The following is a 25151-nucleotide window of genomic DNA, read 5'->3' on the forward strand; positions in this document are numbered from 1 at the left end:
TCCCCCATTCACGATAAATAAAAAGATAAAAAACATTAAATCACACAAATAAGGAAACAATCTTTTCAATTTAATTTATTTTTCAATCATGTTATAATTATAAAAAATAATTGAAAAAATTGAGAAAATTAAAAGAGCTGACTAAAATCAAAATCGAAAAAAATCGATGTTAGGTTGGTTTGATTTAGACCTACATAATTGGCTTAGTTAATTCTTAAAGAAAAACCAAACCAAATCGACTTACGTACACCCCTAGTTAAAAGTTTGGCGCATTTATGTCATTGCCGTTTGAGAAAAAACTCATTCATGCCATTATTTTTAAATCTGATTTTACAAAATTACTTTTTACACATGGCCAATTATAATTCAGCAGCGTAATAATAATAATAATAATAATAATAATAATAATAATAATAATAATAATAATAATAATAATAATTATTATTATTATTATTATTATTATTATTATTAAAAAGTTAAAGTTCTAAAATCATTTGTGAAATTAAAAAAAAAATCCATCCGTATTAAAAAAAAAAAAAACTGCTATGATTTGTGTTTATGTTGTTGTTTTTGACAATGGATCTTTGTTTCCTAGTGTTTTTTGAATTTATGTTCAAAATTTTGAGTTGTGAAAAAAATTCTGAAATTATAGAATGATGAAGTTTTGAAACTTTGAAAAAATTTCAAGCGGTCTTGTTGAGTTAGATTGAATTTAAGCTCAAAAGATATTAGAGAAGCTACTCTTAAAATTTGAGGTGATTTAGTGAAGAATTGAGGAAGTTGGAAATTTGCGAGTTCTAGGTATGGTGTTCTTGAGGAAGAAGGAGCAAAAAAGAGTAAATTTAATCTAAAACCTCAATTGAAAATTGTTAAAAGTTGTTTGGAGTCTTGTTGAGTTATGTTGACCTTTTTTTGTAAAAAAAAAACTAATGACATGATTGATTTATAATTGACCATGTGTAAAAAAAAAAATTGAATTTTTTTTGGTGTAATAAAGAATAAAAATAAATATAGTAGGGGAATATGTATAAAAGGGTAATTTACCCAATTTTAATACCATATATCAAAGTTTTACCAAGCAAAGTAAAACCCGGATGAAAAATCCAGGCCCAAATAAAGCCAATGCCTAACCTAATTTATATATACGGATGTAATTGAAGTAACACAAAAGATCCAAGTCTCTCGCGCTACATCAATCTCTACCAATCGACACCTATAGTTTGGAGAGACACATATACAAAAACAAAAACACACACTCTCTCTCTCCTCTTTCACCAAAATTAATGATTGTCGATTAGAGAGAGTATGTAGATACAAGAATACCGATACATATACCTAGAGAGAGACACACTGTATAGGTTTTATTGTACATAACTGCGCCACTCTGATAATTTCCATTTTCTTTCTTTCTTTCTTTCTTTCTTTCTTGGGTTTGTTAGATTTCTTTTATCATCACCGCCCTCCTCTGATTCTTATTCTTGTTGAATCTCTCTCTCTCTCTCTCTCACACACACAATAGTTTCCATATAATCCTATTAGATTTGTGTAATACACCGTAAATATGTTTCTGTAGTAGCTGGGTATTTGTTCTTTCTATTGATTACTGTTAAATATCGGAATGTGGGGTTCGATTGGGGTGAATTTTGCTTGATCGATTGGAACAATTTGGGGAATTTTGGTTGACCCTTTTCGGCCCTTCACAGGGAACCCTGTGAAATCTTTGGGTGCTTTTGTTTTAGTCTGCATTCGAGAATTGAGGGTTTTCTTGTTCAATACGTTCTGCGCCTAGGGCACGGCTTTTTTTTTTCTTCTTCTTGGGGTATTGGGTTAATATTTAGAGTAGACGGTTATGGCCTTGAATCGAGAAGAACGATTTTTAGCTGGGACCGAGTTTGATAATAGGTATTTCGACAAGGAATGCCCTAATCAGAATCATTATCGATTTGGTGATTTTTGGGGTTTGAATCGTGAAATCGACAAATTTCATGATTACAAATCTGGAAAAAGTGAGATGGTTTCTGATGATAGTACTGATTTTTGGGATTTGAATTGTGAAGAGGGCAACTTTCAAGACCACATACATGAAAACACAAAGATGGGTTCTGATGATATTGTTGATCTGTTGCCACAGGATCCTTTTGATATGGATATTAGTACCAAAATCACTGGTTGGTTAGAGGGTATTAACAAGGATTTTGGGTTAAAAGATCTTGGTTTCTGTACAGATGAGATTGAGGTTGATGTTCAATTGTATCCGAAATTTAATATTGTTCTAAAAGGGGCTATGCGAATTCACCAGGATGTAGGGGTCCCTAAAATAGGTGAAAACTCCTATATGTCTGAGATTGATGTAGGAGAGGGATTGCATGATTCCTTTGGTTGTATGGATGTTGAGATGGAGGAGGTTATAAATTCCAGGTATTGGGCTTTTGGAGATGCAGCTCATGAAGATCAGTCGGGCATGAATGATCATTGTGATGGGGATGAAGGCGCTCGTTCAGATGCGTTGTATTTGGCCCTTAATTATCTTGGCTTGAGGGACCTTCTTTCTATTGAAGGGGTTTGCAAAGATTTAAGAGATGTGGTGCGCAGTGATCCACTTCTGTGGAGAAATATTCACGTTGATCATCCATTGAGTAATAAGATCACTGATGATATTCTTATAAAGTTGACGGACAGGGCTCAAGGCCATCTTCATTCTCTGAGTCTTGTGCACTGCCCAAGGATCACTGATAGTAGTTTGAATTGTGTGCTTGAAAGGAATTCTAGCCTGAAAAAGGTCAGCTATTCTCTTTTGCTGCTTATCTAACTATGTTTGTTACTTAAGCTCATTCTAATTTCTTATAAGATGTTATCATGTGTTACTGAAAATAGACTTACCATGATTTGTTTTGTCTGATGATGAATGTAAGACTTGCATAGCATACGGGTTTGGTATTCTTGTTATTGCGCTATTACTTGTTGTACTCTCACCTTATTTGCCTCACTTAGTAACTTTTCAAGGGGTTAGTTTTGTTGTTCAAAAATGTTATTGATTGGACTTGGCTAAATGTGACAGTATTTCAGTTGCAATAGTAGCTAACCCTATCTGAAAAGGTGGATATCAGGATCCTTCACTGTTGAATTCCTTTGTTTCTTCCCTTTTGAGTGCTCATGCTACTATAAAACATGTATTGCTGAAAAATAAAACATGCATTGCTGAAAAATAAAACATGCATTGCTGAAATTATTAAGTGAAATTCTGTATTGGAAAACAAGAGAATTGGTGTAGTGAAAAGACCTAATTAACCTTATATTACTGCAATGAGCCAATGGCAATTCTTGACTTTTAGATTAGACCAATAGATTCTTGGAGGTTGGGATATATTCATAAATTTTATTGGTATAGATTATGCACAGAAATTTAATGGGCTGTGACAGAAATAATGAGGCATCATGTCTATCATTTCCCTAGTTTACCAATCAAAATATGCTATGCCTTTTCAGGAAGTTCATCAAAGTATGTGAATGTCTAGTATATTCTTCATTGCCTAGTTTTTTTTTTAAAAAAATAATGTTTCATTTGTTTATTCTTATTATATTTTTTGATGTCATGTATTTACTTTCATCAATGCAGCTTAGTGTCCCAGGATGTGGGAGACTCACAGCTGATGGTATTCTCTGGAACTTAAAGCTCTTAAAGTTTGCAGGAAAACCCAAACTTAAGTACCTTGGGGTTAATGGATTATTTGGTATGACACACCAACACTTTGAAGAGTTCAAGGTCTTGTTAGGTGTCGATAGCAGCAAGCTTCTATCTACTCGTAAACCACGGTTTCTCCAAGGTGGCCAGTTATCTGTGTCTTCTGATGATGATTACACTATTGATATTGAAATATGCCCGAAATGCGAGCAGCTTAGAGTAGTCTATGATTGCCCCTCAGAGAGTTGCCAAAAGAAGAAATCTACTGCTCAGTTGTGCAGAGCTTGTACTATCTGCATTAAACGTTGTATCAACTGTGGGCGGTGCTTAAATAATTGTGAGTATGAGGAATTATTCAATTTCGACTTGGTTTGTTTAGATTGCTGTAGGGATTGCTATAGGGAATTTTTGGATCACCAAGAGAGGCAAGAGAGAATTACTGTTCCACTGGAAAATCCTGTTCCTCATAAGCAGACAAGCTGCCATTTCTTCTTTTGTGGCTAGAACATGCAGTAGGCAATGCTTCTTTTGCCTATAAGCATCAAATCAAAAGGAGTCCTTGAGTATTTTATAATTACTGGCTATCTCCTACCAGGCAGGGTTTTGTAAGTAATGATAGTGAAGTGAAGGAAGTGCGGGCAGGGTGGGGCTCGCAGAGGGTTCGACTCCTTACACAACTCACACAATAGTGACACACTGGGTGTTGAGATTGAGAGAGCGGTGAAATTGTATGTGTTTGAATACAACTATTCCCACTAGGCGATTGAGAGGAGGAAGTTCAGTGAATGGTGAATAACTACATTTATGGCTGAAATATAGCCGGGTTGTGCTGTATGATGTCCCCAATTGTGTTTGTATTTGGACTAGGCCATCAATCGCCAGCTAGATCCACAGATCCAGAAAGTAAACACCACTTCTTGGTGAAGCGAAGGAAGAAATTTGGCATCAATGTTGAGGTGGAGGGAAACACACCTTCCGTTGGTGCGTTAGCAATTAAGAACAAGGGAAAAAAATGTTGAGGTGGTATGCATTTGCTTCCTGTTCCTGTGTATTCTATATCGTTATTGTAGAACTGAATTATCTGCTGTTGCTAGTGAAGTTTTCATCATCAGAGCCACCCGTAATGCACTCATCTTCAAATCCTTCAAGAGAAGGGTGAGGAGAGTACTGTGGCTTTTTCCAGAAGATCATATTTGATCTTTGAGTGATCTCTCATGCTTGAAATCAGATCCACTAGTGTCAATACCAAAACTTGGCACAGTTCTTGCATGCGTATCTTCCCACATAACCTGCAACTACACGCCGTCACTCCATGCTTCCTCTTGCAGTGGTTTTGAAGTGTTCTGAAGTCCTTCAATGGCTTTGCTCGTCAGTGGTTGATATTGTTCTTAGAGCCTGGAGCACAGCAGTGTGAGTGATCATATGTTATCTGTAAGCATAGTTTATATAGTTCTGGGTTATCCCAAACCATATTACAGAAAATTTGTTTGCTTATAACAAAAAAAGGAGTGCTGTAGCTGATGTGCATGTATTTTTCAAAGGCCTAGTAACATATGCTTCTGTAATCAGTTACGGCTTATGAAGCAGTTGGTAGTCCAACATTTTGACTTCCCGGTTACTGAATACTAATACTATATTGCTATTGCAAGTCCAGTGATTCTTCTTGCTTGGATTTTCAGTTATAAGTATAAAATCTCCAACTGACCATATAAGAATAAGATTTGCTTGCAATTAAAGATAAGAAAGATCATGATTTGCTTGCAATTACTTAATAACTGATTTGATTGTGTAAAGAAGTAGAACAACTGTTTCAATGCTGTACTGCCCCCTAACGCAACCCATACAGAGGCAGAATTTATTGAACTATGTTTGGTCATCAACTCTACTGGAAAAAGGCAGAATTTAAGAAGAGTTGCAAATGGTGTGGGCTTTTGATTTAGGCCCATAGGAAAAGAAAGAACAAACAAGAAATCCCTAGGATGCCCAAATATATTGATATACTGGGAGTGAATTAATATGGGACAAAATCATTTTTCCCCGAACTTTTAACAATAATCAATTTTCCCTCTTATTCTAATTAATTTTTTAAAATGCCTATTTTACTTTTTGTATTATCAACCTTTATCTTTTTATTTTTTACTTATTTAAAATCATAATTTTTTTTATTCTAGGTAACAAATTTTTTATTAAAAACAAAAATTATTTTATCTATTCTAAAAAACTAAAGTAAAAAAATCCTAATTGAATATATAAATTATTGACGTTCTATAATAAAATAAATGAGTAGAGTAAAAAGTGAATATTTTAATAATAATCAAAACTCTAATGTATACTATTTATCTTTCTTAATCTAAGTATCTATAGATTTTTATTTAAACACATTAAAATTATAAGTAATTATTATTTTAATATTACATGTATTTAATATGTATATGTATATAAATGCATGTTCCAATTCTCTCTTATTCTTAAATGTCTGAATAGATAAATGATTTTTATTTGTCAATAATGAAGTATTTTTTAAATTAAAAAATAAAAAATTACTTACAATACAAATAGATAATCTTTTAATTTTTTTATAGGATATACCTTTATTTTTATTAATATTTTTGTATTAATTTTGAAATATATTTAAAAGCTATTATATTATCTATTATTTTTATTTGTATAAATAGTTTCTGGAAGATAGAAAATCAAGGACAAAACAGATATTTTATGGAAAAAGTTGGGGGGAAGCGTTTGATTTTTAAACCAAACTTCGGAGAATGATTTTGACCCAATTAATATTACTAGTTCACAATGCATCCATATTTTTGGTTGATTAAAGTTGATTAAGTATGAGTTTTCATCAAAGTCACAAAATTAATGTTATTATCGCTTTGATGAGTAAGAATTTTTTTGGCACCTACATTCGCTATACAATTCTGTGCAAGAAGGAGTATTTTGGTTTGAATACCAGTTATGATGGATTAGTTATGGCGGAATAAGTTATGATGAAATTAGTTATGGCGGAATAAATTGTGATGAGATTATTTTTTATTGAGTGTTTGGTTTGTTGCGTTCAAAATAATATGCATTATATAAATTTTAGAATAAATTATTTGTTTATAAAAATACCCTTTATGAATGTGAAAAGAGATATTTTTGTCATTTACTTTATCTCGGAATAAGTTATCTCGAAATTACTATACCACTCAAAGGGAAGAATAACTTATCCCAGTACTAATTATTAATCCTAAGATAAGTTATACCACACTTTGTAACCAAACAAACAATTGAAGGTTACTAAAAATTTATTCCAAAACTATTTTACCTTATTCACTACAACAAACGACACTTAGATTGGATACTTGGATTTTTCCAAGCAATTTCTTTGAAATCTTGTGGGGATTAGGTTAGGTGAGTATATAATCCTTATATATATTAGCTAGCCAGTAGTGTTTATGCCACATTGCACTACTAGTGCATATAAATAAATATAATTGGAAATGAAACATTCCATATATATATTTATATGATGTTGAACATTGCGGTGATATGCACTACATATATAACTTTCTTAGCTATCCCTACAGCTACTTGGTGGGCCGCAGTAACATTAATTTGTCGTTGCATTACATGTGAAAGGGTTGCTGCTATATATATAGATGATGTATTTTTGGTGTCAAGAAGATCCAGCAACTATACATATACTACTACTAATTTATTAGAATACATCATCGGCCCGTCAAATTCTTTCATTTTCATTTAGATATTTGAACTAAGATTACGATTTATTAGACACCTAAACCAAGCTAAAGTGTTCCTATTACTCTATTAGATATGATTCTCACTCTTTTTTAAAAAAAAATATGTAAGAATCTATCAGGTGAATAATTTACAGCAAGAAGAGAATAAAAAGCTATCAATTTTTTTTTAATTAACTGTAGTGTGCTCGTTTGGTCAAACTATATAAAATAATGAATTGTTGTTACTTGTTCGCCCAAAAATGGGAAAAAGACGGACATTAATGGCGCAAAAGATAGTTCATTCATTTTTAGGAAAGTGTCTGTTTTGGTGTATGTTTTTAGAGAGGATCCGTTTTAGTACGTTGTGTCAAAAAAATGTCTGTTTTGATGTTGATCTCCACTCTATTCTCTTGATCAGATTCCACTAATGAAACTACATTGGACATGTTGTCATAGCTCTAACATAACCTTTTGATGGTGGACATGCCTTAAGTTCTGCTTTCCATTCTTTTTCCATGCTATGATTTTGCTTTCTAACTGAACATATGGAAAAAGGAGTTGTGAAATTCAACAGTGGACGGAAAAGGACTTGAAATTGGAAAAAAGTAGTATAAGCACTGAGCTAAATTTTGGGCAATCACATGCATTATTATTACTTGTAGAACCATATAAGTATCTTTTTCCTTCAGGAAAAAAGCTATATTAAAAAGCTGCTTTTTCACATGGGCATATCTCTTCTTTTTTAGAGTTTTGATAGGTATTGCTATTTGCTGGTCCCTCTCTTTGTTCACTTGTCTCAATTCTCACTTTGGCTATCAAGATTCACAGGTTAATGTCTCCCATATTAATGTATTATCAGTTGATGGTAAGAATTACTATTGCAAAGTGTATCGAAGCATTTATATATTACTTATTGATTATCAACAAAGCGAATCATTGATTCTTAATTCTTATTCATTTGGGGCTATTTCTATCCTAAGATAAACCGTTTCGCTCCTAGATTGGAGAATAAGCTAACTGTTTCAAATGAAATAATGATTTTAATTCCAAATCTTGGACTTAATTCATGTTCAAAAGTAGCAATTGTGAGGTGTAATTGGAATTTTCGAAGGTTTCTTTCTATATAAATCATCTTTCACTGTGTGATTATCCCAAAAGTTAATTTACAGATTCCTATTCATTTTAACTGCGTAAAATTTGCCCAAAAGAAAAGTAAAAGAGAACCTAATATCAACTTTGTATGCAAAGGGAAACTACTTTTGGTTAATGGGTCACCTTGTCTAGTAATCAAATAAAATTCACCTTTTTTTTTAAAAAAGACCACAAATAAAAAAAAGACAGATCATCCAACAATTAATGCCACAAGCTCAATTTTAGTGCATTGATTATATAAATTATGTACTACTCCCTTTGGTCCAATATAAAAGAATTATTGACATTTTTTTATTTTCCAAAATAAATAAATTTTTCAAAGTTGAAGAATGTATTTTTTTTCTAGAATTTTTCATTCCTTTTAATGAGATTTTCAACTACTTTTAAATCCTAACTAATGACTATCTCAACTTTTTAAAAAGAGTTTGGGAAAAATTTAAAGAGTAATATTGACAAATTACTCCTTAATTACTGTTTTAAAATATTTTTTTTAAGAAGTGTGTCACATTTTAATAGTTTATGTATATTGGACTAAAGCAACTATCAATGTCGAAGACAAATAAGGAAAGAGAGTGTAAAATTTGGAAAGAAATCTTTGAAATTTACTCATCTTAATTACTGTATTAATTACTGCACTAATCTTGTTTATATAAATATTAAATATTACATGCATGGAAGAAGTTAAAAAAGGGGCATGACTTTGGGATATATTACCAATTTACCACAGTTCCGCAGAATCAATTTTGGCGCCTTCATTTTACTTCTGCATGCTGTTTCTGATTTAACAGCTTTTTCACTCGATTGAAAAAGATCTATCACATTCAATATTTGTATCAAATTAATAAACATAAAAGTTAACATATATCATCTCATTAAATTATATGCATTTTAATTTAATTTATGACGTTTAATGTAAATTATTTGATGTGATATACAAAAATTAGGTGTACATAAATACATGAATCTCTCTTCTCTCTGAACATTTTGATTGTAAGAAGCCATTTCTTAGTGGTAAGCAAATTTCCTTTTTAGTAGACAAATGATGGGCTCAATCTTTCTTCTCTCTCATCAGTATCAATCTTTTCTGGTTTTGTCTTCTCTTTTTTATAACTAAATCATGTTTTTCCATGTGTTTCTCCTGTCATTCTTCACATTTTTGTACCATTTTCTTTGATTGTTTAGTTGTTATTTCAGTATCCTTGAAGGTACTTCAACTATTGATTATTGTGTCTACTCTAAGCTTTAACATGACTTATTATTTGAGTAATATCTCTACACTTGTTTGAGTATATATTAATTCTTCTCTTTTGAGTACATATTTTTCTGGCCGATATACAAAGATTATATATAATATTATGTATGCACAAGCTATTTTTAGTATCACAGTAGGGATTATTATCTTTAAGTGTAGATGTTTTGTGGGTCAAGTTACTTTATGTCATTCATTCCTATCTCTTTGCGGTTGTTAACTGTGAAGTTTTCTTGTTGCAGAATCTTTAATTTTCCCTCTGGAAGTGGTTGAAAAGAGCGGTTTGGTAAAAAAAAATTCACTTGGAAAAATTTGAGCTTTGTTGCTCAAGTTCTCTGTATACTCATAATCTATTTGTTAAAATGCCTCCAACGTATTTTCCTCTTCGGTGGGAAAGCACAGGAGATCAATGGTGGTATGCTTCACCAATTGATTATGCAGCTGCTAATGGTCATTATGATTTGGTCCGTGAGCTTCTTCGATTAGACGGAAATCACCTTATTAAGCTCACTTCACTGCGTAGGATTCGGAGGCTTGAGTCTGTTTGGGATGATGAAGAACAGTTTGATGATGTGGCTAGATGCCGCTCTCAAGTTGCAAGAAAATTGATGCTTGAATGTGACACCAAGAAAGGGAAAAATTCACTTCTTAAAGCTGGCTATGGTGGGTGGCTTTTATATACTGCTGCCTCTGCTGGAGACCTGGCTTTTGTTCAAGAATTGCTTGAAAGAAACCCACTTCTTGTGTTTGGAGAAGGGGAATATGGTGTCACTGATGTATTATATGCTGCTGCTAGGAGTAAAAGTTGTGATCTTTTTAAGGTTCTGTTTGATTTTGCTATCACTCCGAGGTTTCTGCCACGCGATGGTGGTGAGATGGATAAACACATTGGTGAGGTTCCATCTGCTTATAAGTGGGAAATGATGAATAGAGCAATTCATGCTGCTGCTAGAGGAGGTAATCTGCAGGTACTGAAGGAGCTTCTTGCTGACTGCTGTGATGATATCTTAGCTTATAGAGACATTCAGGGTGCAACACCCTTGCATGCAGCTGCTGGCAAGGGGCAGGTTGAGGTATGACTTGCTTGCTTACCAGTTTGAGCCTTTTGCATTGTTTGTTTACCAGTTTGAGCATTTTGGAGACCTCTTTGAGTCTAGGTGCATTCTAGTTGCCAAGAACGTCTAATGATTGGTTCGAAGAATGTATTGGGATTCAATCAATTGCGGATGATATAACTAGTAAATACATTCCTCCCCACGTCAATATATTTTACTTGTTTAGGAGGAGTTATGCTCGCTTGTTTTTCTAGTACAAGTAGCTATTGGGCTTGCTATGACTTTATGCTAGCGTTTGAATCAAGGGTTTGGTACTTGTAAGTTTGTTCTTTTGTTCATCATATATCTATGAGAAGAATCGGATATTAAATTTAGAGGTCTACATGTCAATTAATCTAAAGCAATTTCTTTCTCAGCCAGCATTTTTCTACTACTGAGTACTGGCTGTATGAGGCTCTTGTACTAGCTATTGGAGGTTAGCAGAATGTGGTAGAACTTTGCTAATCATCTGTTTTCGCTTGTTTCTCAAGTCTTAGATAATGTCTACGTTAAAAAGTTCTCCTGTTCAGAATCTCTTTGCAAACTTTCCATAGCTTGCCCACTTCTAATTTGAGATGGGAATATAACTGAGATATTTGATTGTGTACTTGATCTATACTTAAGAGGTGAGATAATTAACTTTTCTTTTCATAGATGTTTGTTTATCACCTGATCTGAGACTTTGGAAATACTCTGGTCAGGATTTACTCGTCTATATTTTTTAAAACAGAAAAACAAAATGAATCAGCTGGATTTTTGGATACTATTATTATCTAGTAATAAATGGTTGATCTCTGATTTGATGTTACCTCCTTTTTCTATGTTTCTCGTGTTGAAGATTACCTCGAACAAGCTTAGATGTTGTAAACTGTTGTGATCTCGAAATCTAAAGTATCTGAAAGAGATAATATTAATGTTAGCAGTTAGGATAGTATTTTTGCAGTTCCTTAATTCAGTCTGATTTTATTTTGTGCCTTATATCATTCTGTTAATGGTTGCAGGTCGTCCAACATCTTATAAAAAGTTTTGATATTATCAACTCCACGGATAATCAAGGCAACACTGCATTACATATTGCTGCTTCTAGGGGCCAATTAGCTGTTGTTGAAGCTTTAATTGTTGCATCAAGCTCATTGGTCTATTTGAGAAACAATGCCGGAGAAACATTTCTCCATGTTGCCATTACTGGTTTCCAAACTCCTTGTTTCCGCAGATTGGACCATCAAATCCAGCTCATGAAGCAATTAGTTTGTGGAAAGTTCTTCAACATTGAAGAAATTGTTAATGCTGAAAATAAGGATGGTAGAACCGCACTCCATTTGGCTGTCATTGGAAATATTCATTCTGAACTTGTGGAATTACTAATGAATGTCCGCTCTGTTAATGTCAATACTCGTGATAAGGATGGAATGACAGCACTTGATATCCTTAGGCAAAGGCCACATTCTGCTTCATCGGAACTCCTCACAAAACAGTTGATCTCTGCTGGGGGAATTTTTAGTCAACACGATCATTCAGCAAGGAGAGTAGTAGCATCCCATTTAAAAATGCAACATGTAGGTAGCAGTCCTGGCACTTCCTTCAGATTCTCTGACACCGAAATCTTCTTATACACGGGCATTGAGCATGATGGCAATGAAAGTGCAGAGCTGAGCACCTCAACTGAACAGAGTCAACACAATGTGAACACTGAAAACGATTGTCCCAGAAATGAGGGTAAAACCAATTCTGCAAATAATGCTGCACAAAGGCTGAAACGCTTTTTCCATTGGCCAAAAATAAGGAAAGGAGATACTCAGAGGCTCAAGAAATTGGCAGATCAAAGTTCTGCTAGAAATTCAGAAGCTGCACCAGTTCCTCTTCGACAGAGATTCTCCAAGCCGTCCTCTCTTCCAAACAACAAGCGGACACTCTCTGTTAGAAGTAACCTTCCAAGTCCAACAGCTAAAAAGAAACTTGCTTCAGGGCTAGTAAATGGTGTCATGCTGGCCATTCCACATCTTAATGTCCGTCGTAGATCATCTTGCTCTAGTTCATTCTCAATATCATCGGTGTCTTCACACACTTCGTTGGACCAACAAAAGGCCACCCAAATTGAGAATGAGCTTGCTAAACCTTCTTCTTCTAATCACGTACGAGCAAAATCATCAGATTCGATATACAAACAAATCACAGGAAACAAGAGTTTGGTGAACCAGTACTTGTGTTTTGGTGCTTCAGAACAAACTGTCAAAGCCACTTCAAGTGAGCTGAGGCCATATGAAATTTACGAGCGTTCTGTTCTATCCACGGCCTGATCTTCTAGATTGCAGTTTAAGATCCGAAGGAATTCTGGTCTATATAATCAGAAATGGAAATGATGGTGATGGCTCATACAATGGACTCCAATAATTTGGCAGGTCAAGTGAGCTCTTAGTTCAACTCATCTACATGCCCCCATAGTTTAATAGCCTACTAAGATTTCCAAGAAGTAGAAGAAATGTAAATTTGTTTGATGTTTTATTTACATTTTGTAACACTTCCGTCTGTTGTAACTTAAAGAACTTGGGAACTAATTTGTCAAGCTTTCTTAGTTTTAGTTGCGTGCAAGTTTTCCTTGAAGAAGGATGTATAATAAAATATGCTTTTAGTGAGTTTAAGCAGAAAGTTTACGAGATTATGTCATTACTGAAACTAACAGTGTTGTCAATCCTTAAGATTGAAGTGTCAATGACCTTGAAAATATGTGGTTTTGAACTTTTTTGACCTCTGCTTGCTCCGTGGCAAACCTTCGTAGACTTGTTAAATTTGAAGTTTTTGCCTAGCCAGCCGTCAAAAGTTCAACACCATCCACCTTTGAGGCCATTCTCGTAAATCACCCACTTTTTGGTTTGCTTTATGTTCATTAAAATAAGGAAAAAATTATCTTTTTGACAATCTAGTTTACAAAATATGCCGTATACAGTGGATTGAACCAGAATTTTTATTCAGGAGTTCAAAGAATACAGAAGAAGCTCAGATAGTAATGCAAGTGTGCGGTACATGTAGTAGGTCCTCAGCATGTTCTTTGTACAAGCAGCCATAGGTATTTCATTGGTTCAAAAAAGTAAACATCAAACTAATCAAAGATATTGAGAACAAAACACGTTGATAAATTTTTTTTTAGTGGATCGGTTATATTACATAAGTTAAATCCTAAAGCACGTGAAAATTAAAGGATGAAAAAGGGAGCGAGATAGGGAAGAAAAATATTTACTTTAATCCGTTAAATTTAACTTATTTTATCATACCGCACTAAGTATTTCTTCCTACTTTTACCCTGCTCCATCGAGCATTCTTAAATTTTTTTGTGATTTTTATAATTTTATTTTGTAATGTTTTACTTTATTTTGCACTTTTTTAAAAATATTAAATTAGTATCAATTCAATCACATATTACTATGAAAATCGTCAAGATTCTCTAAAAGTGTGTAAGAATAGAGTTACTAATATTATAATTCATATTTAGAAGATATTTGGCATCGTCAATTTTTTTAATTCATATATACTTCAATTTACTAGGTTAATCATCATTTGTGAAAAAAGACAAATAACGAATAAATCAATCGTCAATTTTTTTAATTCATATATACTTCAATTTACTAGGTTAATCATCATTTGTGAAAAAAGACAAATAACGAATAAATCAAATAGATTTAGTTTTTTCTAAAATAGAATTGAAAAAACAGAAAAGAAACTCCATGAATTCTATTAAATTGATATTGTTAAAAGGATATTGACGATTTTTAAGTTTCTTCATTACTTACATCTAATTTACCTTTTTTTTCCAAAAAATATTATATTTCTATCTCAATTTCAAGTTTAATATAATTCTTCATTTTTTGAAAGAGTTTATTCAAGTTTGTACATGAAAAAAAGAGTTATGTTGAAATAAAATGAATAATAGATATAAGAAGACTAAAAAATAAAGAGAAAATTATGTGGATAAACAAATATATATTAGTTAATTAGCTTATATAACTATAGTTTGAATTGATTATGGCTCGCGGCAAACATCTAACTGTAATTACAGTTTGACTTTTGTATAATTCGCGCGATTTATACAAACGTTGTGCGCGAATCAAATTGTATAGGAAAATATACAAACACTACAAATTGTATAGCGAATTATATAAACATTATGCATGAATTTTATAGTAAAATATACAAATGTTATACAAAAACTGCGAATTGTATAGCGAATTATACAAACATATACAAATATTATGCGAATTATACAAACGCTGCTATAACTATAACTACAAATTGTAATTAGCAAACTATAGCTACAGAGCATAATTAAAGTATTTTGGAGTGGCTATATGCGAAAATTTCCCAAAACAAAAGATTCAAGCCCAAAATTGAGCCCAACTAATAGTCCGTTTGGATTGACTTATAAGTTACTTATAAGCGTAAGCAGTTTTTCAACTTAGAAGTTACTTAAAATAAGTCTATCCAAACAGGCTCTAAGTCTTTACTATGAGACTTTCCATTTTCCAAAGCATTTAAAAGGGGAAAAAACTTATTGTGCGTGAGACTTGATCCACTAAGCTAAGCTTCTCACTTGTTCTCAAGGGGTTCATTTTAATATATGTACTCATAAAATCAAAATTTGACCTTGTATATATAGTGTAACTTTTCGACAAAGGAAGTTCGGGTGAATTCCCTGGGCTCCACATAAATCTGCCCCTGGCTATATAGGTAATATATAATTTATATCAAAATACATATTCTATGCATGCCTATACCCAACATATACGGTCGAAATAAATAGATAACGTATAATTGATCATGTTGGTAAACTAGATGGCCGAAGTATACATGTACGTAAGTTTCCCTTACGGTTGAGGGCGTAAAAGAAGGTCCTCTGATAAATGGGCTAAATATTTGGGCTGAACTATGTTTTTTGTTTATCTTGATAGTCAATTCCAAAGAAATAGGATTTCGTTCTCTAGTAAATTTAGTTTATAGGATTTCATATTTACAAACTAATTTCAAGCAGGTTATTATTAAAAAAAATTCTAAATGATCGAAATTGTCCTTAAAATTAAAAAAAAATAGATATCAATACAAGATATTTAGGCTTCATTTGTTTGCACTTAATGGAGGTCTAAATCTTAATCATTCATATTCAACTCATTAAGTGCGTTTGATTTTAGGTCTAAATCTGAAACATTCAGACTCAGCCCATTAAGTCCATTTGTTTCTTTTTGTTTAAAAAGCCTCTTAATGGATCTGAACGAATCAGATCTGTAGGAGTGTCTTAACAACATTCAGAGCTATTAAAACGTCATAAAAAATAATGTGCCTTGGCTCTCTCCTTCTTTGCACGACTTTGCTCTCAGTGCTACAAATTTTCTTCCTCTTTTTTCTCAATCAAACACCAATTTCTTCCTTTAAACTGGTAAGTTTTCATAATCTTTACAAGTATTTCTTTAATATTAACAATTTTTATAGGGTGTATTGATGTTTGTCAAGAACTCTTGTTGCAATAATATTTTTGGTGTATTGATGTTTATTAAGGTTTCTGAGTGAAAAAACACTAACTATGATTAAAAACAATAACTATATATACATATTTGAGGTTTCTTATTAGAATTCGGTCTTAGGCCATTAATTTTATTGTGACTCTTTGATTATCAAATTCACTTTTGAGATTACACTACATATATTATCGTTGTTGAATTATGTACATACTTGAGGTGTTTTATTAAAATTTTATTTTAGGCCTCTAATTTTATTAAGACTTTGTATGATTAAACTCTCCGTGAGATTAAACTAGATATATTATTATTATTGAACTATGTATATACTTGAGGTCTTTTATTAGAATTTATTTCATGCCACTAATTTTATTGAGACTCTTTAATCTTCAAACTCTCAAACTCGCTCTGGTATGATCAAAGTCACTTGTGAGATTACACTAGATATATTATTATTAATATTATATTTTAATCTCCCAATACATGTGAATCAGAGATTAGTAAAAAGAAGAAATACAATAACATACTACAACTAGATTAGTTTTTGCTTTATGAAGATTTTTTTCTTCGTTTTTGATCTTTTTAATCATCTTGATTGTCTTTATTTAATTATTTTTTATTGCATATGTTATATTTATTATATATTATATTTTAGCTATGGAACAATCTAGCAAAAATTCAAGAGTGATTTGGAAGAATTTAAAGATAGATAAGACTTTTTTAGAAAATTGTATTCGAGAAATATCCTTAAGAGGGAGACTTGAAAGTAGTTTGAAGTCAGACTCATGGAATAAGGTTAAAATAGTTATGGAAACCTCTTATGGCTTTATTATTAATTGTTATGATTATCTAAAAGAAAAATATCAAGCTTGGTTTTCAATAACTAAAAAGGCTGGCAATATTTATGATCCAACAACTAATACTATTCTGATGTCTAATAATGAGTGGAATGAGTACATAAATGCTAATATTATTTAATAATTTTTTTCTTCATTTTGCTATAAAAAAGGTTTGATGTTCCTCTTAAAAGTATGATCTCTTCTATTTGAATATAATATTTAATTTCATATGCACATTTAGATATTGAAAACAAACAATCTTAATCATTCGGTGTTCAGATGTAGAAACTACATCTTAATATTCATATGTATATTCGGATCTAGTCATCTAGATCTTAATGGACATCTTAATATTCAAATGTTTATTCAGATTCAGACGTTTGAATCTTAATGAAAACGAATGTCTTAGTTACGCGATACTGCAAACGTTTGACTTGGACCTAAAATGTCAAAGTTAAAATTTGCCATTATCTTTGTCTGGAAAAATGCAGTTGTGATACACGTAATATATTATTTATAGTTTGAAGGCAAGTATTTAAAATTTAGGCAAATTATTGTAGAGTATATATTTATGATCTTTTGATTATTAGAATATTGCAAACTGTTGAATGTGACAATGTGAATGGAATTTAGAGAAATTGTATTATTTGCACTACTTTTAGAATTTAGAAACAATGTAGAAAAGATTGTATTACAATTTTTTCTAAGCGAATCAATTGCAGAGTAAAATTCTGTGATTAAGTTGCGTCTAAGCTTATCTAAGTTTCATGGAAAATTCTTAGTTGACTCCAGGGAAGACTAACAAGTTTTAAAAGTCCACAATTGTGATTTGTGAGCCTCCTTTGTACTACTTAATTCCTACGTGACTGGGTTGCGCGTTTTGTTTTTCTTTATCATATTTCTTATTCTTAATTTTCTATTTCTAAATGGTAATTGTTTCTTTTGCTTCAGTTTTCTTCTTTATCTTCTTGTTGTTAGTGCTAGGTTTTGCTTTTCTTGAGTTGATGATCCATAGAAAATAATCTCTCTATTTGTTTATGGTAGGGATAAGGTGTGCCCACACTATCGTCTCCAGATCCCACTTATGAAACTTATTATTGTTGTTGTTGATATTCACATTTTAAGAGTTAAACAAAAAAAAATTATTCTATATGTCTTTTAAATATTTTAAAATTCAATTTTTTTGACTTATCGTACTTTTTTGTAATTTCTAAATATATAATTTTATTTCAAAAAAACTTAAAAATTCTATATATGTCTAAATTTACAATCAAAATTAAAAAATTTAACTCTCAAAATCTGATAACAATAAATAAATTGGGAAAGAGAAGGGAGTAATATCTATTACTTCAAAAAAGGAATAATAAAAATTTACTAGTAAATATATATTTATTTACTAGTGAAGAAGGTTTAAATGTACACCTAATACCTCTAGCCCTGCCGGTCTGCTCTTAATACCTACCACCTTGTGTTAGTGTGTGAACATTTTAACATTTTATTAAATTGCAATTTTAGCAATTGTCCATTGATGACATTTAATGTCATCTTTATTATTCTTTCTTTAGTGCATAAAAATGTCTTTCATTATCATCTTTATTTAGTGCAAGACTAAATCATTCCATTATGTATTTTTAATTTAATTATCACTAATAAGTGGTGCACTAAATCATATTATTATGTATTTTTAATTTAATTATCACTAATAAGTGGTGCACTAAATCATAATGGTGCACTAAATCATAATGGTACACTAAATGATGATAATGATGGCATTCTATTATTTTTTCATCTTTGTATGATTTTCTCTCCTATAAATAGAGAGGTCTTCTTTGTTTTGAAAGGCAAGAAAAGAATAAGATGAGAAAAAATTGAGAGAGTTAAGTTTATATAAAAAAGAGAGTTCTTATTAGTTGAAGGGAGGTGTTCTTTGTGTAGAGCTTTAAACTCAACTCTTGTCCAGAGTTTGTTGAGTTACATTTTTGTGATAAGGCTGTTGTATCCTGAAGGGGACAAGTCAAGAGGACTACTGCTGGACCAGTGAAACGATTTACTGCAGTGGGCTTGAATCTCCTTAAAGAGAGCGAGATATCCGCGCCTCAGCCAAGAAGTGAAGTTAATTTCTTCATTTTATTTTTTAATTGTAATTTGTAATCTTATAATTTCACCAACAATTTTAAGGAGATTCAATATGGCTACAATTGAAAAATCCGCGGATATCAAGATGGGAGATCTAAACAAACCATTTCGGTTTAATGGTAATCATTTCAAGAGATGGAAGGATAAAGTACTTTTCTACTTAAGTCTTCTCAATGTTTCATATGTGTTAACTCAAAAAAATCCTAATAAAGTTGACATCCTCTCCATGGATAATGATGAACTTATTTCTCATCAAGAGAAAGTGGAAAAGTACAATAATGATTCCTACAAGTGTCGGTATTATATTCTGAATTGTCTATCTGATAATTTTTATGATTATTATGATAGAACTTACTCTAGTGCAAAGAAAATATGGAAAGCATTGCAGAGTAAATATGATACCGAAGAAGCTGGAGCGAAAAAATATGCTGCTAGTCGATTTTTTCGTTTCCAAATGGTGGATGATAAATCAGTGATAGACCAAGCTCAAGATTTTATAATGATCGTTGGAGAGCTCAGGTCCGAGGAAGTCAAAATTGGAGACAACCTTATTGTTTGTGGCATAATATACAAACTTCCACCTTCATGGAAGGAGTTTCAAAAAACTATGCGCCACAAACAAAAGGAAACCTCTCTTGAGACTTTGATCATGAAAATCCGCATGGAAGAGGAGGCAAGGGGCCAAGATGCACTTTTACAAAATGAAGAGAGCAACATCACAACGAAGGTAAATTTAGTTACTTCAAAATAAATTACTCCTGAATCTAACAAAAATACCTCTTTGAAGCCTAAGAAGAAAAAGTTCAAGAAAAATAATGGTAGACTTCCCAAGAAAAATAATGGTGAAAATAGCCAAGCACAAAATCAACAAGTTTATGATAAAGGACCGTGCTTTGTCTGTGGCAAGAGTGGGCATATTGCTCGATTTTGCAGATACCGGAAACGTGGTCCTATACCTCAGGCAAACGTTACCGAAGAACCTTTTGTGGCAATGATTACAGACATAAACATGGTTGAGAATGTTGATGGATGGTGGGCTGATTCTGGTGCAAACCGTCATGTCTGTTATGACAAAGATTGGTTTAAAAAATATACTCCTTTTGGAGAGCCCAAAACCATCATGCTCGGTGATTCTCATACTACTCAAGTGCTTGGAACGGGAGATGTCGAATTGTGTTTTACCTCTGGAAGGATATTAACTTTGAAAGGTGTACTTTATACTCCTTCCATGAGAAAAAACTTGATGTCTAGTTTTCTTCTTAATAAAGCAGGCTTTAAACAAATTATTGAATCTGATCAATATGTAATTGTGAAAAAAGGTATTTTTGTGGGAAAGGGGTATGCTTGTGATGGGATGTTTAAACTGAATGTTGAAATGAATAAAATTTCTACTTCTGTTTACATGCTTTCTTCTACTAATTTTTGGCATGCTCGTTTGTGTCATATTAATGATCGTTATGTTGGAATCATGAGTAATTTAGAATTAATCCCAGTGATTAAAAAGAATTTTGAAAAGTGTGAAGCTTGTAGTAAAGCAAAAATCACTAAAAGGCCTCATTTTAAAGTTGAAAGAAAAACTGATTTATTAGAATTAGTTCACACTGATATTTGTGAACTTGGAGGAATTTTAACTCGTGGAGGAAATAAATATTTAATCACTTTCATTGATGATTTTTCTAAGTTTACATATGTTACTTAATGAAAAATAAAAGTGATGCTTTTGAAAATTTTAAATTTTTTCTCCATGAGGTTGAAAATCAGTTTGGAAAGAAAATAAAAAGAATTAGAAGTGATAGAGGTCGTGAATATGAGTCAAATGAGTTTAATTCTTTTGTTAAATCATTGGGAATAATTCATGAAACTACTCCTCCTTATTCACCTTCATCTAATGATGTAGCGGAAAGGAAAAATAGAACTTTGGTTGAATTGACTAATGCTATGCTTATTGAGTCAAATGCACCTTTGAATTTTTGGGGTGAAGCTATTTTGACTGCGTGTTATGTGTTAAATCGAGTGCCTCATAAAAAGACTAAACTAACACCTTTTGAGTTGTGGAAAGGTCATAAGCCAAAATTGGGATATCTAAGAGTTTGGGGTTGTCTAGCCTTTGTGAGGCTAATGGATCCCAAAGTTAATAAATTGGGTAAGAAAGTTACTACTTGTGCTTTTCTTGGTTATGCTTCAAATAGTACAGCCTATAAATTTTTTAATCTTGAAGATAATATTGTAATAGAATCAGGTGATGCTATTTTTCATGAAAATAAATTTCCTTTTGATTCTAAAAATAGTGGGGGTCAAAGAATTGAACAAAATATTTTATCACTACCTAGTTCTTCTTCTTCCATTTTAAAAAATAAAGAAATTGATGATTTTGAGTTAAGAAGAAGTAAAAGAGCTAGAGTAGAAAAAGATTTTGGGCCTGATTTTTATGTTTTTAATGTTGGAGATGACCCTTTCACTTTACAAGAAGCTTTATCTTCGTATGATTCTATTTTTTGGAAAGAGGCTGTAAATGATGAAATGAAATCACTAATTTCTAATAAAACTTGGAAGTTAGTTGATTTACCACCAGGTTGTAAAACAATTGGTTGCAAATGGGTCTTACGAAAAAAGTTAAAACCAGATGGATCAATCGATAAATATAAGGCTAGACTAGTTGCTAAAGGGTTTAAGCAACTAGAAGGCCTAGAGTTTTTTGATACTTTTTCTCCGGTTACAAGAATTACATCCATTAGACTTTTAATTGCTATGGCTGCAATTTTTGATTTGCATATTCATCAAATGGATGTAAAAACTGCTTTTTTAAATGGAGAACTTAATGAAGAAATTTATATGGAACAACCTGAAGGTTTTGTTGAAGCAGGCCAAGAAAGCAAAGTATGTAAACTTACTAAATCCCTATATGGCTTGAAACAGGCACCAAAGCAATGGCATGAAAAGTTTGATTCCTGCATGATTGAAAATGATTTTAAAATAAATGAGTGTGATAAGTGCATATATCATAAGTCTTGGAATAATACACATGTTATTATTTGCCTATATGTTGATGATTTATTGATCTTTGGCTCGAATATGAATGTTATTGATAATACTAAGAACATTCTTAGAAGCCATTTTGATATGAAAGATCTTGGTGAGGCAAATTTTATTCTGGGAATAAAAATTACTAGAACATGTGATGGAATTTTCCTTGACCAGTCACATTATGTTGAGAAAATTTTAAAAAAATATAACTTTCTTGATTGCAAGCATATTTTAACTCCTTTTGATTCAAGTGTACACTTGTTTCCTGTTCAAAGTGAAATTGATGTGATAAATCAAAAGGAATATGCTAGCGTAATTGGAAGTTTGAGATATGTGACTGATTGCACTAGGCCTGATATTGCATATGCAGTAGGAGTACTTAGCAGGTTTACTAGCAAGCCAGGTAATGAACATTGGCATGCTATAACAAGAGTTATGAGATATTTAATTGGAACAAAAACTTGTGGTTTGTTCTATAAAAAATATCCTGCTGTAATTGAAGGCTTTTCTGATGCAGATTGGAACACTCTAGCAGGTGATTCCTGTTCTACCACTGGTTACATTTTTACATTGGGTGGTGGTGCTGTTTGTTGGAAATCAAAAAAACAAACTATAATTGCTAACTCTACCATGGAGGCTGAACTAATTGCTTTAGCTTCAGCTAGTGAGGAAGCGAATTGGTTAAGAGATTTATTATTTCAAATACCTTATTTTGAAAAACCAATTCCTCCAATTTTAATTCATTGTGATAGCACTGCAGCAATTGGTAGAGTTCAAAATCGTTATTACAACGGTAAATCCAGACCTATAAGGAGGAAACACAGTAATGTAAGATCATATTTGACAAGTGGTACCATTAATGTTGATTATGTCAAATCTTGTGAAAATCTTGCAGATCCTCTTACTAAGGCCTTAACAAGAGAAAAGGTCTGGAACACATCGAGGGGGATGGGATTGAAGCCTATAAATACATGAGTCATATATGAGGAAACCCAACTTGGAGACTAGAGATCCTATAACCAGGTTTAATGGGAAAAACGAATCATATGATGACTTGTTGTGAAAAAAATGCACTATTTTTATTCCCTCCCTATGATGTGAGTGCATTGTTTCTTGTAGTGAATTGAGGAGGTTGAGTTTAAAAAACTCTTAATGAAAATCTGTAGCCCGTATGGGTGGAGTGTTAAATTTACAGGAGCACTCTTGATAGATTTCACCTATGTGAGTATGGAAGTAGGCCGCTTCCTATGAGAATTAGACTTATTCTCAAAAGCACTCATAAAACCGGGATAGCACAAGGCCGTAATGTGCTGGCTTATAAAGCTCGTGACAATACCTTGATTACTATGTGTGAGCAGTAATATTTTATGTCCCTTAAGCAGTCATAGTTCAAGTCTGAGACCACTACGACTCTGGAGTAAAAGTTATTGTTTCACTAAGTGGAGGTTCAATGCAGAGCACACCTTCATTATGTATAGTAATCTTCCTTCAGCTGATAAACTCTCTTATACAATATTAAAATGAGTGGGGGATTGTTAGTGTGTGAACATTTTAACATTTTATTAAATTGCAATTTTAGCAATTGTCCATTGATGACATTTAATGTCATCTTTATTATTCTTTCTTTAGTGCATAAAAATGTCTTTCATTATCATCTTTATTTAGTGCAAGACTAAATCATTCCATTATGTATTTTTAATTTAATTATCACTAATAAGTGGTGCACTAAATCATATTATTATGTATTTTTAATTTAATTATCACTAATAAGTGGTGCACTAAATCATAATGGTGCACTAAATCATAATGGTACACTAAATGATGATAATGATGGCATTCTATTATTTTTTCATCTTTGTATGATTTTCTCTCCTATAAATAGAGAGGTCTTCTTTGTTTTGAAAGGCAAGAAAAGAATAAGATGAAAAAAAATTGAGAGAGTTAAGTTTATATAAAAAAGAGAGTTCTTATTAGTTGAAGGGAGGTGTTCTTTGTGTAGAGCTTTAAACTCAACTCTTGTCCAGAGTTTGTTGAGTTACATTTTTGTGATAAGGCTGTTGTATCCTGGAGGGGACAAGTCAAGAGGACTACTGCTGGACCAGTGAAACGATTTACTGCAGTGGGCTTGAATCTCCTTAAAGAGAGCGAGATATCCGCGCCTCAGCCAAGAAGTGAAGTTAATTTCTTCATTTTATTTTTTAATTGTAATTTGTAATCTTATAATTTCACCAACACCTTGTACTTGTTTAAGGATATATCAAACCAAAAAGGAAAAATTACATGGATAAATAAATATAAATTAATTAATTAGTTAATATAACTATAGTTTAATTAAATTATTATTTTTTATTAACTTATAAAATCATAATTACATGGCCCACATTCATAATTTGTATAACTCGACTCTTAATTGTATAAATTCATAATTTGTATAATTTGGTTCCTAATTTTATAAACCCAAAATTTTCCTAAATTTATAAATACAAATTTTATATATTATTTTCCTATTTGTATATTTACAACAAATTATACAAATAAAAATATCCATAACAAAACCATTTGTGAAATTTCCTCACACTAATCTCAAAGCCTACATTTTTCATATTTCTTTATTTTCTCTCTTCTATTTTTTTGTTTTAAAAAAAATTATAACTAGTTATACCAGAGTAGTATCAAGAATGAGACAAGTAGATAAAATAAAAATATGAAGCCGTTTGCTACACTCACACTGATCTGTCAACGATAT

The 25151-nt window shown here is 32.0% G+C and overlaps 2 protein-coding genes across 2 annotated transcripts; both read left to right on the forward strand.

The window, feature by feature from the left end:
• Positions 1-1182: 1182 nt before the first annotated feature.
• On the forward strand, positions 1183-5335 carry LOC129873127 (F-box protein SKIP14). The gene is made up of 2 exons (XM_055948150.1): positions 1183-2779; positions 3617-5335. Exons 1-2 carry the CDS (start codon positions 1850-1852, stop codon positions 4184-4186), a joined length of 1500 nt encoding a protein of 499 aa, XP_055804125.1. The 5' UTR covers positions 1183-1849; the 3' UTR covers positions 4187-5335.
• Positions 5336-9488: 4153 nt separating this feature from the next.
• Positions 9489-13423, forward strand: LOC129874940 (ankyrin repeat-containing protein ITN1-like). The gene is made up of 3 exons (XM_055950334.1): positions 9489-9573; positions 10054-10884; positions 11907-13423. The coding sequence occupies exons 2-3, from the start codon at positions 10174-10176 to the stop codon at positions 13200-13202; spliced, it is 2007 nt and encodes a 668-aa protein (XP_055806309.1). The 5' UTR covers positions 9489-9573; positions 10054-10173; the 3' UTR covers positions 13203-13423.
• Positions 13424-25151: the final 11728 nt, after the last annotated feature.

The sequence above is a fragment of the Solanum dulcamara genome, chromosome 11 (genome assembly GCF_947179165.1).
Source record: "Solanum dulcamara chromosome 11, daSolDulc1.2, whole genome shotgun sequence".
Taxonomy (NCBI): Eukaryota; Viridiplantae; Streptophyta; class Magnoliopsida; order Solanales; family Solanaceae; genus Solanum; species Solanum dulcamara.

Bases quoted from the DNA above. Each gene is read 5' to 3' on its own strand.
- LOC129874940 (XM_055950334.1), top strand. From the start codon at position 10,174: ATGCCTCCAACGTATTTTCCTCTTCGGTGGGAAAGCACAGGAGATCAA. The intron at 10,885-11,906 runs GTATGACTTGCT...TAATGGTTGCAG, and splicing joins CTGGCAAGGGGCAGGTTGAG to GTCGTCCAACATCTTATAAA.
- LOC129873127 (XM_055948150.1), top strand. From the start codon at position 1,850: ATGGCCTTGAATCGAGAAGAACGATTTTTAGCTGGGACCGAGTTTGAT. The intron at 2,780-3,616 runs GTCAGCTATTCT...TCATCAATGCAG, and splicing joins GGAATTCTAGCCTGAAAAAG to CTTAGTGTCCCAGGATGTGG.